This window comes from Hemitrygon akajei, chromosome 5 (assembly GCF_048418815.1).
Source record: "Hemitrygon akajei chromosome 5, sHemAka1.3, whole genome shotgun sequence".
NCBI classification, from domain to species: domain Eukaryota; kingdom Metazoa; phylum Chordata; class Chondrichthyes; order Myliobatiformes; family Dasyatidae; genus Hemitrygon; species Hemitrygon akajei.
Window position 1 is genome coordinate 173115121 of NC_133128.1, and position 14739 is coordinate 173129859.

Consider the following 14739-nt stretch of genomic DNA (forward strand, 5'->3'; position numbering starts at 1 on the left):
TACATGAAAATACCATATTGCAGGAGCTGAAGAAAATATTTCCTTTTCTGAAATAATAACATACCTAACAAATTTAGAGTACAAGAGGGCAGCTACCATCAAAGCAGTTTTGTGCCATATTGTCAATTCTAAAATAAAATGCCACTTGCTTTTAGATTTACTGCAGTCTAGCTTTCATCAACAGATTTATCTCCAGCAGACTTTACAATAAAGATTCTGTACTGAAATAGCAGTTACTACCAAAGTGATCAACTGTCGTCAATGAACACTGAACACAGGGTTAATCAACCACTGAGTTTTAACTCTGTCTTAACATCAAAATTGTGATGTATTGCATTGAGGTGGAAAGAAAAGTATGGCTGTAAATTAGAGTGCATCTAACAATAACCAGGAGTTGAAGTTACAGCTGTCTAGATGATGAGCTTCTATGGAGTGGGTTAATCAAAGTTAAATCATCTGTGAAATAGTTGTTTTGTTAACTCATAAGTCCTTGTGCCCTTCTAGGCATAAGGCATTTGGCTCAATTTATTTCCTACAATCACAACACAATCAAACATACAAATTTTTGCAGCACTGAATGATTTTAGCTGAGAAATTAATTATAAATGCAGTTCAAAATCATAAATTAAAACTTATTATTGGAAAGAGCATCTTTCAGTTTAAGTGTGTAAACTTGTAATGTTTATAATGCTTCATTTAGGAAACTGTGGGTTGTAGTTCCAAGACTTTATGTAATCGACATTTAACCTTCATTATTTCAGGTGAGCTTTAAATTGAGGGCCTACTTGTCTGCTTACAAGTTCAAGTGATCATTGAAAATCTTACAGCACTATTCACAGTCACATCCTAAACTACAAAAACCAGTTCTGATAAAAATGCAGCTTTAATCACCTCACATTTCCAAGCTCCACCATGGACACTGGCCTCCCAAGCAATGAAGATATCTTCAAAATGTGATGTCTCAAAAAGGCAGCTTTCATCATTAAGGACCCCCACAATACATGATGTGCTCTGAAGATGCATACTCAATGTTTCAGGAACAAATTCTATCTTTATAATATTCAGTTCAGTTTCACTTTATTGTCATTTAGAAACCACAAATGCAATGCAGTTAAAAAATGAGACAACGTTCCTCCAGAATAAAATCACAAAAGCACACGACAAAACAGACTACACCAGAAAAGCCACATAACGTTTGGTAATCCCCAAATCCAGAGTCCAGAGAGGCTGCTGCATATTAATATCACGCTACCATCTTAGCGCGTTCCCCGGAAAGGAGCTCCAAACCCACCAGACAAAACAAGACTACCCAGACACAGCAAGTCAGGAGACCAACTCTACCACCCAACAAACCAAAAACTAAAGCTACAAGACCTACACAAAACCACATAGTTACATATAGTTATAGTTAACATATAGTTACAACAGTGCAGACAATACCATAACTGATAAAAAAAACAGACCATGGGCACAGTAAAAATAGTCCAAAGATGTTAAAAGACTATAAGTTCGAAAGAAACCACCACACAGTTTCCACACGTCCTCAGGATCCCAATATTCTCATCGTCTCACGCAGGCGGCAGAAGGGAATACCCCTACTATGGACTTCCAAGGCACCGTCGGACCCAGCCTCGCAGCCGCAGCACACAATTAAAGCACCCTGACCGCAGCAGACTCCGAGTCTGTCGAACCTCTGAGCCTCTGGCACAGCCTCTCTGAGCACCATCCTTTGCCAAGCGCACTACGACACCCCTGCCAACGGCCACCAGCAACGCGACCCCAAGGACTTATTCTTATTATTGGTCTTCTTATTGTAATTTGTAGTTTTTTTTAATGTATTGCACTGTAATGCTGCTGCAAGACACCACATTTCACAACATACGTCAGAAATATTAAACCTGATTCTTCTCAAGTAGCAGGAGGAGGAAGGTAAGCCACAATTATTTTGACAATTCCATTTATATCAACATTGATCCAGAATACTGTCATGAAGATGAGTGATCACCATAACGTGCCTTGAGCTCACAGTCCATGGAGCTTTGTAAATATCAAAGTTAGGCCTGGTCTTTCAGATTTGAGGTAAGTTCAATGACTGGAGGTGTTCTTTACTTTTGGGAACTATATGACAGTTTAGTCATTGAATCAGGTTTCCAAAGCCAACAGATCTAGTTAGCAGAACCATCGAAAGCAATTGCTTTTGGGTACAGCTGAAGTACAGTAGGTGGATTAAAAAGTAAAGAGCACACGAGGTTCAAAGCATTAATCAACACTGCAACATTGAAGAGTCTCCATTATGAGCTAATTTGGTTTCTTCTTCTGTAGATAAATCCCCCTAATTACAACAGTTAACAAATACATCTCAATTTTAGGATTTGATTTTGTAATCTATGAAATATTCAGACTATGAATGTATGGTTACAAATCATCTAGGAACTTGAAAAGATTAATGTCAATTAGCATTTAATACAGAGAAAAGAAGAAACATTCTGAGGAAGAATAAGCAATGCAAATACATGCTAACAGGAGAAAATGTAGCCCCAAGCAAAAGTGCATTAATTTATAATTCAAAAACACATAAAATTAAAAGGCCAAGTTTATAAAGTTGTTTGCCAAAAGTGTGGAAGTTCTACATTCCTTTGAATAAGAGTGCCGTGTACAAAAATAAAGCCAATGATAAATCAATTCACTATTAGGTGGTTAGGCTGAAATATTCATACAGTTTTGGGCAACTTATTCTAGTTAGGTGATAAAGTCCAAACAATGTTAACCAAGATGATCAGATGGTTAAGGTTTTGGTTTTAAGATGACACTGGAGGCACTGGAAACTTTTATATAGCAGAGAAATTCAAGGCAAGATTTGATAGAATGTTCAGAATTACAAAGAATTTCCATAAGATATTTTAAAAATTCAACAGATGGTGAACAAGCTAGTTGATGATATAAATATATCAAAAGGAAGAAGATATTTTATTTTGGTGAGGATTGTTAGGATATCGATAAACTAAATCAGGTAAGATTTCTTCATTTTTACAAAGAGCAAATGAGTTCAGGAGTAAGTCAAGATGGATCATTTGTTCATCGTTCTCCTTGAATAATCATTGTTGTCTCAGCCTTCCCTTTAGCACATACATGCTATGTTCTACCATTGATGATGATGGGAATTCAAGTTTGTGGTCTTATAATTTGGAGACAATGGAAGAGTCAAAATAGGTAGTAAGAAGTAGAATACAGTGCTGTCAAATGACATTACTGAGGACATGGTAAACATGAAAAAGTATGCATGCACAAAGAAGATCTTTTGCAACTTTAGAGGAAACTTGTAGATCCAGGAAAGAAAACCTGGATACTAATATATGGAGGACTTAAATGCTCATCACCAGAAACAGTTTAGCAGCACTATCATTGACATAGCTGATTGAAGAACGTAGCTCCCATACTGAGTTTCAGCATGAACTAAGCACCTTTCTTCCTCTTGCTCCTCCACACCCCTCTCCTTCCGATCCTTGTCCATCCTCCCATTTTTATTCCTTCCACCTCACTCCACCCCCGGCCCATGTACCCATTGTTAACCTACTACTCTTTCTGGCTCCATCTATTTAGTACACAGTTCACCCACAGGATCCACCATAAGCTCCCATCTGGATCTGTGTCCATCTGTCATTCACCTCTCTCCTCATGGTTCCCATTATTACCTCTCTTACTTATCAGATTCCAACATTAGTAGCTTTCTGACTAACAGACCACAATCTGTTAAATTAGAAAACCTCTCCTCCTCAATTCTCACCCTGAATATCGGTGTGCCTCAAGGCTGTGTGCTGAGCCCTCTTCTGTACTCACTTTTCACCTATGACTGCTTTCCTGTACATGGTTCTAACTCCATAATCAAGTTTACCGACGACACCACGGTGGTTGGCCTGATCAGAGGGGATGACAAAACGGCCTAGAGGAACGAGGTCCAGCACCTGGCCGCATGGTGCGCCGACAACAACCTGGCCCTTAACACCCAGAAGACCAAGGAGATCATTGTAGACTTCAGGCATGCTAGGAGCCACACTCACATCCCCATCTACATCAACAGAGCTGTAGTGGAGTGTGTATCAAGCTTCAAATTCCTGGTGTCCACATTTCCGATGATCTCACCTAGTCCCTGAACTCCTCCATCCAGATCAAAAAGGCACAACAGCGCCTTTATTTCCTGCGGAGCATCAAGAAAGCTCACCTCTGTCCCAGGATACTGACGGACTTTTACTGTTGTACCATTGAGAGCAAACTCACCAACTGCATCTCAGTGTGGTATGGCAATTGGCCGGAATCGGACCGCAAAGCACTCCAGCGGGTGACGAGAACTGCCCAGTGGATTATCATCACCCAATTGCCCACCATTGAGAACATCTACCATAAATGCTGCCTGGGCAGGGCAAAAAGCATTATCGTGGATGCATCTCACCCTAACCATGGACTTTTTACTCTCCTCCCATCCAGTAGGTGCTTCAGGAACCTCTGCTCCTGCACCAGCAGGCATAGGAAGAGCTTCTTCCCTATGGCTGTGACCCTGCTGAACCTCACATCACAGCACTAAGCAGTATTGCACCCATATTGTACTGTCTCAGTACTTTTATAGTTGGTATGCTGTAGCACTTACTTTTTATTTGCAGTTATTTTGTAAATAACACTATTCTTTTGCACTTCTGGTTAGATGCTAATTGCATTTAATTGGCTTTGTATCTGTACTCAGCACAATGACAATAAAGTTGAATCTAATCTAATCTTCTGCATTCCTGTTTATCTCCCTCTAGCAGTTATCTCCAACTTCACCCTCCCTTCTCCCCTCCACCTTGCTCCATCTGTCACTCCTTTCTTTTCCTCTGCCCTCATCAACTCCACCCTTGCCCTCCTCTACCTGACCTCTCCTGCCTTTGATCCCTCACCCCTCCTCAGTTCATCAATCACTTTGAACTCTTGTGTCTCCACTCCCCTACTCCTCTTTATACTGGCCATCTCCCCTGTCACTTTCAACCCAGATGCAAGATGTGATCTGAAACAATAACAATTCCTTTTCGTCCAAAACAGATTGTCTGTTCAACATGAGGGACAAATCAACTTGGCTTCATCCTTACAGATCTACCTGTTGTAGGTGCACATGTCCATGACAGCATTAATGGAAGCGTCCACTGCAAAAACATTGCGGAGCTCGTCACACCTGCACCCCCTCCATTCTGTTGTAAGGCGATACAATTGTGCTAAGTGGTATAGATTCAAAGTAGATCTAGCAGCTCAAAAGCAAGCATCCATCTGCAGTTTGAATAATCTGCAGTAGAAGGGTTTAGTGAAGACTGCAAAAGGGTTTACTGGAGCAGCATCTGACATACTTAAACAAAAAAGGTCTGCCAACTTGGTGAAAGTGCAATACAGAACACTTACTAAACAGCAAAAGTAGCAAGAAATAAACAGAAACACAACCAATGAATCAGATTAAACTGAACCTCTATAGTCTTACCACATCTAGTTATAGACAATTCAAAAAAAAAACATGGGGCATCAACTGGCTTACATTACATTATGAAATATAGTTAAATATAGTTCACCTATTCAAAAAAAGTGCAACTATGTATGGCAAACTACAAAACTACAGAAAGAAATATGCATAAGGTCATGGCTATTACCAAATTCACCATTAGTGGCAAGAGATGTGAGGACTATTATTGAGATAAATGGAATATATTGAAATCACCAAAGCTATGAGACAGCTGCACTACCTGCAGCTCCACTGTGCAGCCACTACATGCTTTATTATATTAAACTAATCTAACCTCTGTGGATTTTGCTGTAAATTGAACTTTAGTACAGTAATATCATGATCTGGAATATTTTACTTCTGATGAGCATATATCATTTGTAAAAAAAAATGCAAGAATATGATTTTGAAAAATATTACAACAAACCTTACCTGCCACATTACTGAAAAACAATATTTTTAAAACAGAAAAGTATTTTTTATTTTATAGTTCTTCAGTAATATCTAAAATTAGTATCTTTATTTTAAATATCAACATACCTTCAGCTTTCTGTGTAATAACTGGAGTTTGCGTTCCCTTTGTATAAGTGACAATCTCCCGTGGAAGAAAATCTACCTGTGTGATCTTTGCCATCTCCAATTTGATTGCTCCACGCCTGTCAACAAATGTTCAGGATAGGAAATGAAATTTATGTTGTAAAATAATCATGTGAGCATTTTGAAGATTTAACAAAACATCAGTAAGAGTGCAGATTAAAAATATAGGCTGGTAAATTTTTAAAATGTACAATTTGTAGCTGTTATATTAAAGTTTTTCATAAAGTAGCACAAATGAGATCAGAAATATTTGTTAATTAATTCTTAAAAAGTAGAAAAAATAGAATGAGTAAGCAATACCCAAGATCAGATTCAGCTTGAAGCTGCAGAACTGAAGGATCGGTATCCCAATGAAAGGTCCTAATTGATTGACAAGTCAACCATGCAGCATTATCAAAAAGAGTTTAAATTAATTATGTTAGTATTGATGAACATATTACAGACAATTATAAATTGAGTATTATATTTGCTAATGTACATTCACACAAATACATGTTACAGCAATCAATAATGTTAAAACTTCCAAGCTATACAGGAAGAAATAATAATCTAAGGAATTTCTATCAAAAATTAAGATAAAATCAACTAAAAGAAAAACAAAACTAACAGATAAATTCTTAACCATCAGAGAAAAGAACTTAAAAGACTAGTTTCAAAAAGTAGCAGAGTTAAAGCAGCATGGAATGTGAAAATTATTAGGTCAAGTAGGTTAAGAAATATTCAATGATAGATTAAAATAAGCCTCAATAAAGGGCTATCCAATATGGTATGCAGCAAATTGAAAATTTTTTTTAAAGGTTTTGAATTGTGTGTCCTTTAGTTGTGAATGATCAGCTCTGGCACATATGGAAAGAGAGATACTCATATACAAATAAAATTTCCCACTGCGACATTTCAACTGGGGCACTAGGTTTGAAATTCATTGACCCTCTCCTTCTAATCCAATAATAAGATTTTCATTCAAACTTCTTTTACTGAACTTACAGATAACTAACCCAGATATAATTTCCTGCAGCTAAGTTCAAACACTTTTTACTGTCACACTTTTGTTAAATACTAAGGGATAATCTGTTTCCTTAAAATATTAAGTTCTCATGACTTAAAAGAAGCTTCCTTATGTGTTTTTAACCAATTATTAATTTTAACAACTGAACACCTATTAAAATTAAAGAAGTTCCATTTGACAAAGAGACAGGATTTTTTTTGGGCCAAAATCTAGATGATTAATTCAAAAGGTATGCATTGGCCACTCCCAAAAAGTTAAGATACAGACTTTCCCCAACTTTTTCCTCCATTTACCAATACCAATCACAGTGTAATGGTTTGAACAAACTATATCAATGGACCGTATCTTATTACCTCATAGCAAAGGAGGCTGCCATGACACCTATCAAATAAATACTAGTTACCAGAGCATTCCCATCTCTCCACATATTTCCCTGTAACCTATTCTTTGTAATGTGCCCATCACCCCCCCCCCCCATTTCACTCCTACTTACACTAATGGTAACTCACAGTAACCAATTAGCCCACCAGTACTTCTGTAGGATATAGTAGGAAATAAAGAATCAGAAGAAATTCACCAGGTCACAGGTAGCATATGCAAATTCAATGCAAAGCAGAATCAAACCCAAATAAGCTAAAGGTATGTTACCAAACCAGCTAATTTTTAAAATAAAGCACTTATGTAACCAGGGAGTTCTTAGAAATTCACCCATACTATATTTCAGGTTAGCAAAAGTGTAGAAAGGTAACACTTAACAATATTCTAATCTCACTAACATGCAAAGTGCTGAATCATTAAACAAAAATGCCTTTTGGTAGATTAAATAACTTTGCGTGGTGTGGAGCCAGCAAGGTTTTGATGGCCTTTTGACAACTTACTGCTGCCCTAGTTCTTTACCGACAGACAGTTGACACAAATTTCAGAGTAATTTCAGAATAATCCTGCACAAGTTTAAACCTATCCAGAAATCTAGCACTGGCATTTATTCAAGTATCTGCCTTTCATCTATCCAGCATCAGTCTCCCTTGTGTATTCATCTCCAATTGATGGCTTATTCATACAATCAGCATGTACCAAAGCTGCATTTTCACTATAAAACTGCCTTCTCTCAACTTCAATATTATCCTAAAAAATTCCTCTGATCTTTTCTTTAGTTAATATCTGTTATTTTCTTACCCACTATTGTTCAGTTTCTAATTATATTTTGCTAAGACATTTTGGCTATTTCATTAGGTGAAATTTACCACTAAACTTGCAAGTTGTGGTAGCAATACATTGGGCTAGATTAAAAGCTGATACTGAAGTAATGTATGATAGTTACTGTTATAATTTGTTCAGCAATCTGTGCAACAATTATACTGCCCTGTCTCTAAATTTCACCAAAGTAGGAACTACTTTCGGTGAGCTCATCACTGTATCATCTTGAATCTCACCGTGTATTTTAGTCCAGTCTAGTGATTCATGCTTCTCTGTGGTTGTCTTAGAATGAAGGTACTACAGCATCCTAACTGGATTGACTGTTCAAACTTGTTTGGAAACTACATAGCTCATCTTTCAGACATCTAGAAGTATTGTGCGCCAGCTGGTGTTGCACTGGCATCAGTTCTGGGCATCGAGGCGAATGGTCCCAGCTTTGAATCAGGCCAGCTGCTTGCACGTTTCCATCCATACTGGGGTGAGCATCAAGCTAGCAACTCGTCCTTGTAAAAATCAGACAATAATACTAACGAAACAGCAAGGTTGCTACCCGATAGGCCACAAGGCGCGGAAAAGAACAACAAATGAGCATTGTACTATAATTTCAATCAGTAAATAAAGTATGACACTGAATGCCAATAATTTGCAAATGTATATGTGACATTTATAACAGTTATTTTGCCATGCCAATGAGTGAACAAGAGGTTAAGCAATTAGCATCTTTGACACGTGTATCTTCAGCACAACGAATATCAAAAAATTAAATAGGTTGCAGCATAAACATTTTCCTTCAATTTTAATTGAAAGAAGAATCAGGCAGGCACTTTTTCCAACTTTTGACTTTCCTACATTCATTGTGCCACCACATGAACTTAGATGAAGATTCAGAAAAATAAACCCTTATAAGAATCTTAAAATGTATACATAGTCTGCTAATTCCAGAAAATACTTCTATATACTCTCTGGACATTATTGCTATTTTATAATTTGGTAAATATATTGCTTTGTTTCACATTTTAAAACACAATGCTGAATTTCTCCATCCAAGTATGCTGAAATATTCATAGAATTAACATATGGTTTTCGTTAAAATGGTCAGCCACAATTGACTGCTGTATTTATTTAAAGTTGCTAAAACTGATTAAAACTCTCTTCTGAATACTTTATACTTAAGCTTTAAAAAGTGTGCATTTAAAATGGACCTATATCTAAATTAACTTCTCAGTCCCAGCGAAAAATGCATTCTATCTTCTTCGGAATTAACAGATTGTTTCCATTTTTAAAAATGCATACAGGAAATTGTAACATTTGTACAGGAACTGGGTTAACAAGTAACCCCACAGGTAAAGAGCATCTCTGAGACTTGACTGGCTTTTGAAAATATGTTAACAGTTGCCAAGTCGTGACACCGGTGTAATTATAGGTTAACTATAGCCCCAGGCATTAGCAGAAATGTCTGTGCTTTTGCACTCTTGCCAAGGTTCCCTTCTAAATGTTAAAGTACTCTGTAGAATCTAGGTTTTTCAATGAAAGTTATCTAAATAATTAAAAGATATGCAACCAGGATGCAAGTTAATAATACTCTTCCAATAGTTTTAGTCCTGATTGGCAAATTTAAATATTTTGCTTTTACAATTATGTCTTTTTTAATTTTCTTGGCAGACCAAAAACTGATTACTGAATTTCCATCATCGGTATAGAACTTATATAGATGGTACAAAGTATCAACCAGAATTTTACTTTCAAGAATATTTAAGAACTTCTCACACAAATTAGCACTTAAAAGTCTTAACACTTACATAAAATTTATATTATGCCAATAATGTTCAGTTATGTTTATTTTAAAATGAAGCGATGTTATTCACTATATTTTATACTTACTACAAAATTATCCAGTATTTATATAAAAAAAAGTAACTTCTTGTTAAGTAATGTAAATATTCAGGTCTGCAGAAAGTGTTTTAATACAAACCTTCAGTATACATTTCAAAATTAGATGGACCAAAAATAAGTTATCTAAAATGAAGCCATCTCCTTTACACATGATAAATTAGATTCAAAGTTCAACGATCAAAGTAAAGTAAATTTATTATCAAAGTACATACATGTTACCATACATAGCCCTGACATTCATTTTCTTATGGGCATTCACAGTAAATTTAAGAAACACAACAGAATCAATGAAAGACTGCCTCCAATACCACGGACAACAATGAGGAAACAAAATAACAATAATAAATATCAAGAAAATGAGTTGTCGAGTCCTTGAAAGTGGTGCCATAGGTTGAACGAACAGTTCAGTGATGGGACACGTCAATTTGCTTGACATTATCCACTCTGGTTCAAGACCTGATGAATGTTGGGTAATAACTAATCTTGAACTGGTGGTGTGGGTCCTGAGGCTCCTGCACTTCTTCCTGATGGCAGCAGCGAGACGAGAGCATGGACTAGAAGACGGGGATCCTTGCTGATGGATCCTGCTTTCTCAGGGTAATGCTCCATGTAGATGTGCTCATTGGTGAGGAGGGCTTTACCAATGATGGACTGGGCCTATCCACTACTTTTTGTAGACTTTTCCATACAAAGGCACTGGTGTTTCCATACCAGGCCATGATGCAACCAGTCCATTTGTAATAATTTGTCAAAATTTTAGATGACCTGCTGACTCTTCACAAACTTCTAAGAAAGTTGAAGCACTGCTGTCCTTTCTTTGTAAGGGTACTTACAGGACTCAGGACAAATCTCAAAATTATAACACTGAGGAATTTAAAGTTGCTGACTCTCAATCATCAATAAGTCAATTATTACTTATCAATTCAATGAAGTAAATAATCATCTCCTTGGTCTTGCTGACTTTGAGTGAGATGTTGCTGTGGTACCACCCAGACAGATTTTCAATCTCCCTCCTATATGCTGATTTGTCACCTCTTTTGATTCGGCCAATGACAGCAGTATCATCTGCAAACTTAAATACCGCATTGGAGTTGTGCTTCGCCTCACACTCTTAAGTATAAAGCAAGTAGAGCAAGGGGCTAAGCACACAGACTTGTGGTACACCCGTGCTGATAGAGATTGTGGAGATGTTGTTGCAAATCCAAATTGACTGGGGTCTGCAAGTGAAGAAACTGAGAATCCAGTTTCACAAGCAAGTATTATGGCTTAAGTCTTGAAGCATATTGATGAGTTTTGAAAGGATGATAGTATTGAATGCTAAGCTGCAGTCAATGAAGTGCATCCTGATCTTTGCTACACAGGTATTCCAGGGTTGAGTGAAAAGCCAAAAAACGTGGCATTTGCTGTTGACCTTCAACTTGTTTATATCAAGAATATTGTCATGTGATTGATATTCTTGCCCTGGGAGAAATTATGCACTACCACAAGTTCAATATATTTTCATAATATTGCAGAAATGTAATGCTGCATTATAATCTGTAATTCTAGGAATCTATGCAGCATTGCACCTGGCTTCAGAGTCACCAATTTTTTTCTGACCTGGGACTAAATGATGTGCATTGATTAGTTTGTGCCTAATTTACAATAAACTCCCAAGGCCCTGCAGAGCCCGAGAAGGTAGCCCAATGACACTGAAGGGTATGGAAGGAAGAGATCTTTCATCTTTATTTAACTGTTCTCAAGGAGATTACAACACAATATGACTAAGGAGACAATGAATCCAGTAACTACAACAGATTCAGAAATAAAATCAAACCAACGTTACTTAGTAATTCTCAAAATTATGTTGCTTTTCTCCATTTCTTAATTTGTGTGAGGATAACCATGTCAGGCTGCTGCCTGAGTAATATGTGGGATGTTGCTTCCAATTTAGACAAAATTCCCAGATGTTTTGTGATGAGAACTTTGCAAAGTCAAATAATCTGGGAGCAAGTTTGCTCATCTGAATTTGGTAACAAGGTCAATACTGGGTGGTCCACCAATTTCAGTCTTCCTCTGTTTCAAAACAGCATGGTAATAGGCTTTCTAATACTATAATTGAGAAGTTAATCAAGATTCTCAAGAACTAGACTTGGAGCAGCTTCCCTGAAATATAGCAGCATTGCAGAAAGGATCTAACCATCCAGGTTGAAGCTGCTTTGTCATCAATTCTCTTGTGTCTTCGTATCACAAGAAATAAATTGCTAGATGTGTTCTGACTTCTGAAAATTACATTGCACTTAATGCAAAGCACTTTACAGAAATACACGCACTTTACAAGGTGACATTTCACCCTAAGTCATTGCATTTCAATTACCAGCCTCTCAACTAAAATGTTCTGGTTCAAGCAGAACAATCAGCTATAACACATGATCCTCCTTTTATCATAAATAGAAGTAGGATCTTGTGCTCATTGAATGTTAAGAGATCCACAGCTTACAAAATCAGCTTTGCATCCTGCTAATAGTTTTAGCTTTTCTTTATTTGCACCTCTTAGTTGACTTGAGAGATCATGAAAAATGGTGACACTAAATACATATGTGCCTCCTTTTTAATCTTGATGAAAGGCAGAAGGATCAAGTTTTTTGGAGAGGTGAACATTTTGCTTCTAGGATCCATCAAATCATATTTCTTGAACTGTCCGTTGTATTTTCTACTGCAGGAAATGTTGATAGAACAGACACTATCTGTACAACATGGTCACCTTACTGGATTAATTAGACTCTAGTCTGATAGAGGGAGCATTCATTATCATGCTAAGCTATGATAATGCAAATCTACCATTCCCTGTTCCAAATATCTAATGCACCAGCTGACATGACATCTATCTGGATTATACCCTAAGTGTAGGAGCCCCATCATAGTTATGTCACAAGTTGAAAGCAATGATGTGATTTTACAAACTGAAATTGATCTCAATGTTTATTCCTGCTTTAATTTAACATGACCAATTGTGAAAGGTGGTAAATCTAGTTCACCAATTGTCCATGATTTTATTTCTAAGCATCAGATTAAAGAAGAGGTCAAAAATAATATGCATATAACAGAACAACAAATTATTTTATTTTGGTCCCCTGCATTTATATGTGAAGAATAGCTATATAAAATATTTATGGGAAATATGTCACCAAAGAACCCTAAATTAAAATAAATATGAAGGATTATTCACAAACTTAGTTGCTTTAAGCTCCAACTTTCTTAGTACTGCAGAAAGGTACCTCTCAAAGAAAGGAAAATAAATGTAAACAAGAAAGTTACCATTAGGCTCACATTCCATATCATCTAGCAGCAGTGTGAAGAAAGGCATTCATAATCACTTATAAATCACAAGAGACCTCTGAGAATTGCACTTGGAGTAAAATTATGGGAGCATACAAATTTCAGGAGGCTTGCTGTATATCAAACAGCAGCATTCACATCAGGAGAATGGAACAATAATGGAGAATACAAACAGTATGAATCACACATTTTACTAGTACTTAAGAATACAAAGGGTAAATATACAGTATGCTGACATACCTTGGTCCAAGAGTGCAATCAGCAGAATCCTGGCTTCCAGCCTCACTTGGTGTACTCACCGATTTTGAGGGAGGAGACGTAGGAGGGACTAAATAGTGAAACAGACAGGTATCCGCTGTTACTACCCGTAGTGGATGCACTGGTAATGATGTTTCAAAATTAATTTACATGAAGTATTGAACAAAAATGTGATGGCATTAAAGAAAAATACATGAATGAAATGAAATTTAAAAGAGAGAAAGGAAAAGCCACAGTTAAATTCCATGCTGAATTTCCATGCACAATACAATGTAAGCATTCAGTTGGTGGATGAGAAACCCGAATTCTGTACTTTAGTCATGCTTTTATTGAATATGGGAAAGGTGCATTGCCACTGGTCATTTGAAAGGCCTAATAAAAGTAGTATCCCTTTTGCTGACATACAGTTGTGCACAAATCAAAAACTAATACTACCATATTCTTAAACATTTTACTTTATAAGAAAAATAGTGTTCAGACTAGATATTGCATTAATTTGCCAATTCACAGAATTAAATATTGTGCATTACCTATGAATATCTTTATGAAGTATGCAATATTTCCTTTTAAAAACCAAATGCTTCAAATGCAGTCAGAGAAAAGGGATAAAGTTTGTTTTGTTCTGTTAACATGCTTTTGCCACTCAGGTGAATTCAAAAACAGGTATTACAAAGGTGACAAAAGGTTTTGCTTACAGATTGGTGAATAAATGTAAAATGTGTAAAATAGAACAACTCACAGAAAATCCTATCTTCATCATCATGAATAACATATTAATATAGAAAGTGATGACATATACAAAAATTATATACAAATTACATGCAATTAGTAGGCTTCCAGATCATACAAGAATTTAACTTTTTCATTATATTTTCTTGCCAAATGAATATCTTACGTAAAGTTACACCAATGAACTCATGTGCTTGAATTGTGTGTCACATACTCAAAACACTTG

General features: G+C 36.5%; 1 protein-coding gene across 8 annotated transcripts in view; it reads right to left on the reverse strand.

The window, feature by feature from the left end:
• LOC140728471 (cytoplasmic dynein 1 intermediate chain 2-like) overlaps positions 1 to 14739 on the reverse strand; it is a 106748-nt gene that overhangs the window by 51262 nt on the left and 40747 nt on the right. For 3 of the 8 annotated variants that reach the window (XM_073047233.1, XM_073047231.1, XM_073047238.1), the window contains exons 4-6: positions 13767 to 13905; positions 6413 to 6472; positions 6056 to 6171 (exon numbers count right to left, since the gene is read on the reverse strand). In XM_073047233.1, coding sequence (XP_072903334.1) covers positions 6056 to 6171; positions 6413 to 6472; positions 13767 to 13905 — 315 coding nt within the window. The remainder of the gene's footprint in view (positions 1 to 6055; positions 6172 to 6412; positions 6473 to 13766; positions 13906 to 14739) is intronic. The other 5 variants (XM_073047234.1, XM_073047235.1, XM_073047237.1 and 2 more) reach the window with 3 other exon arrangements.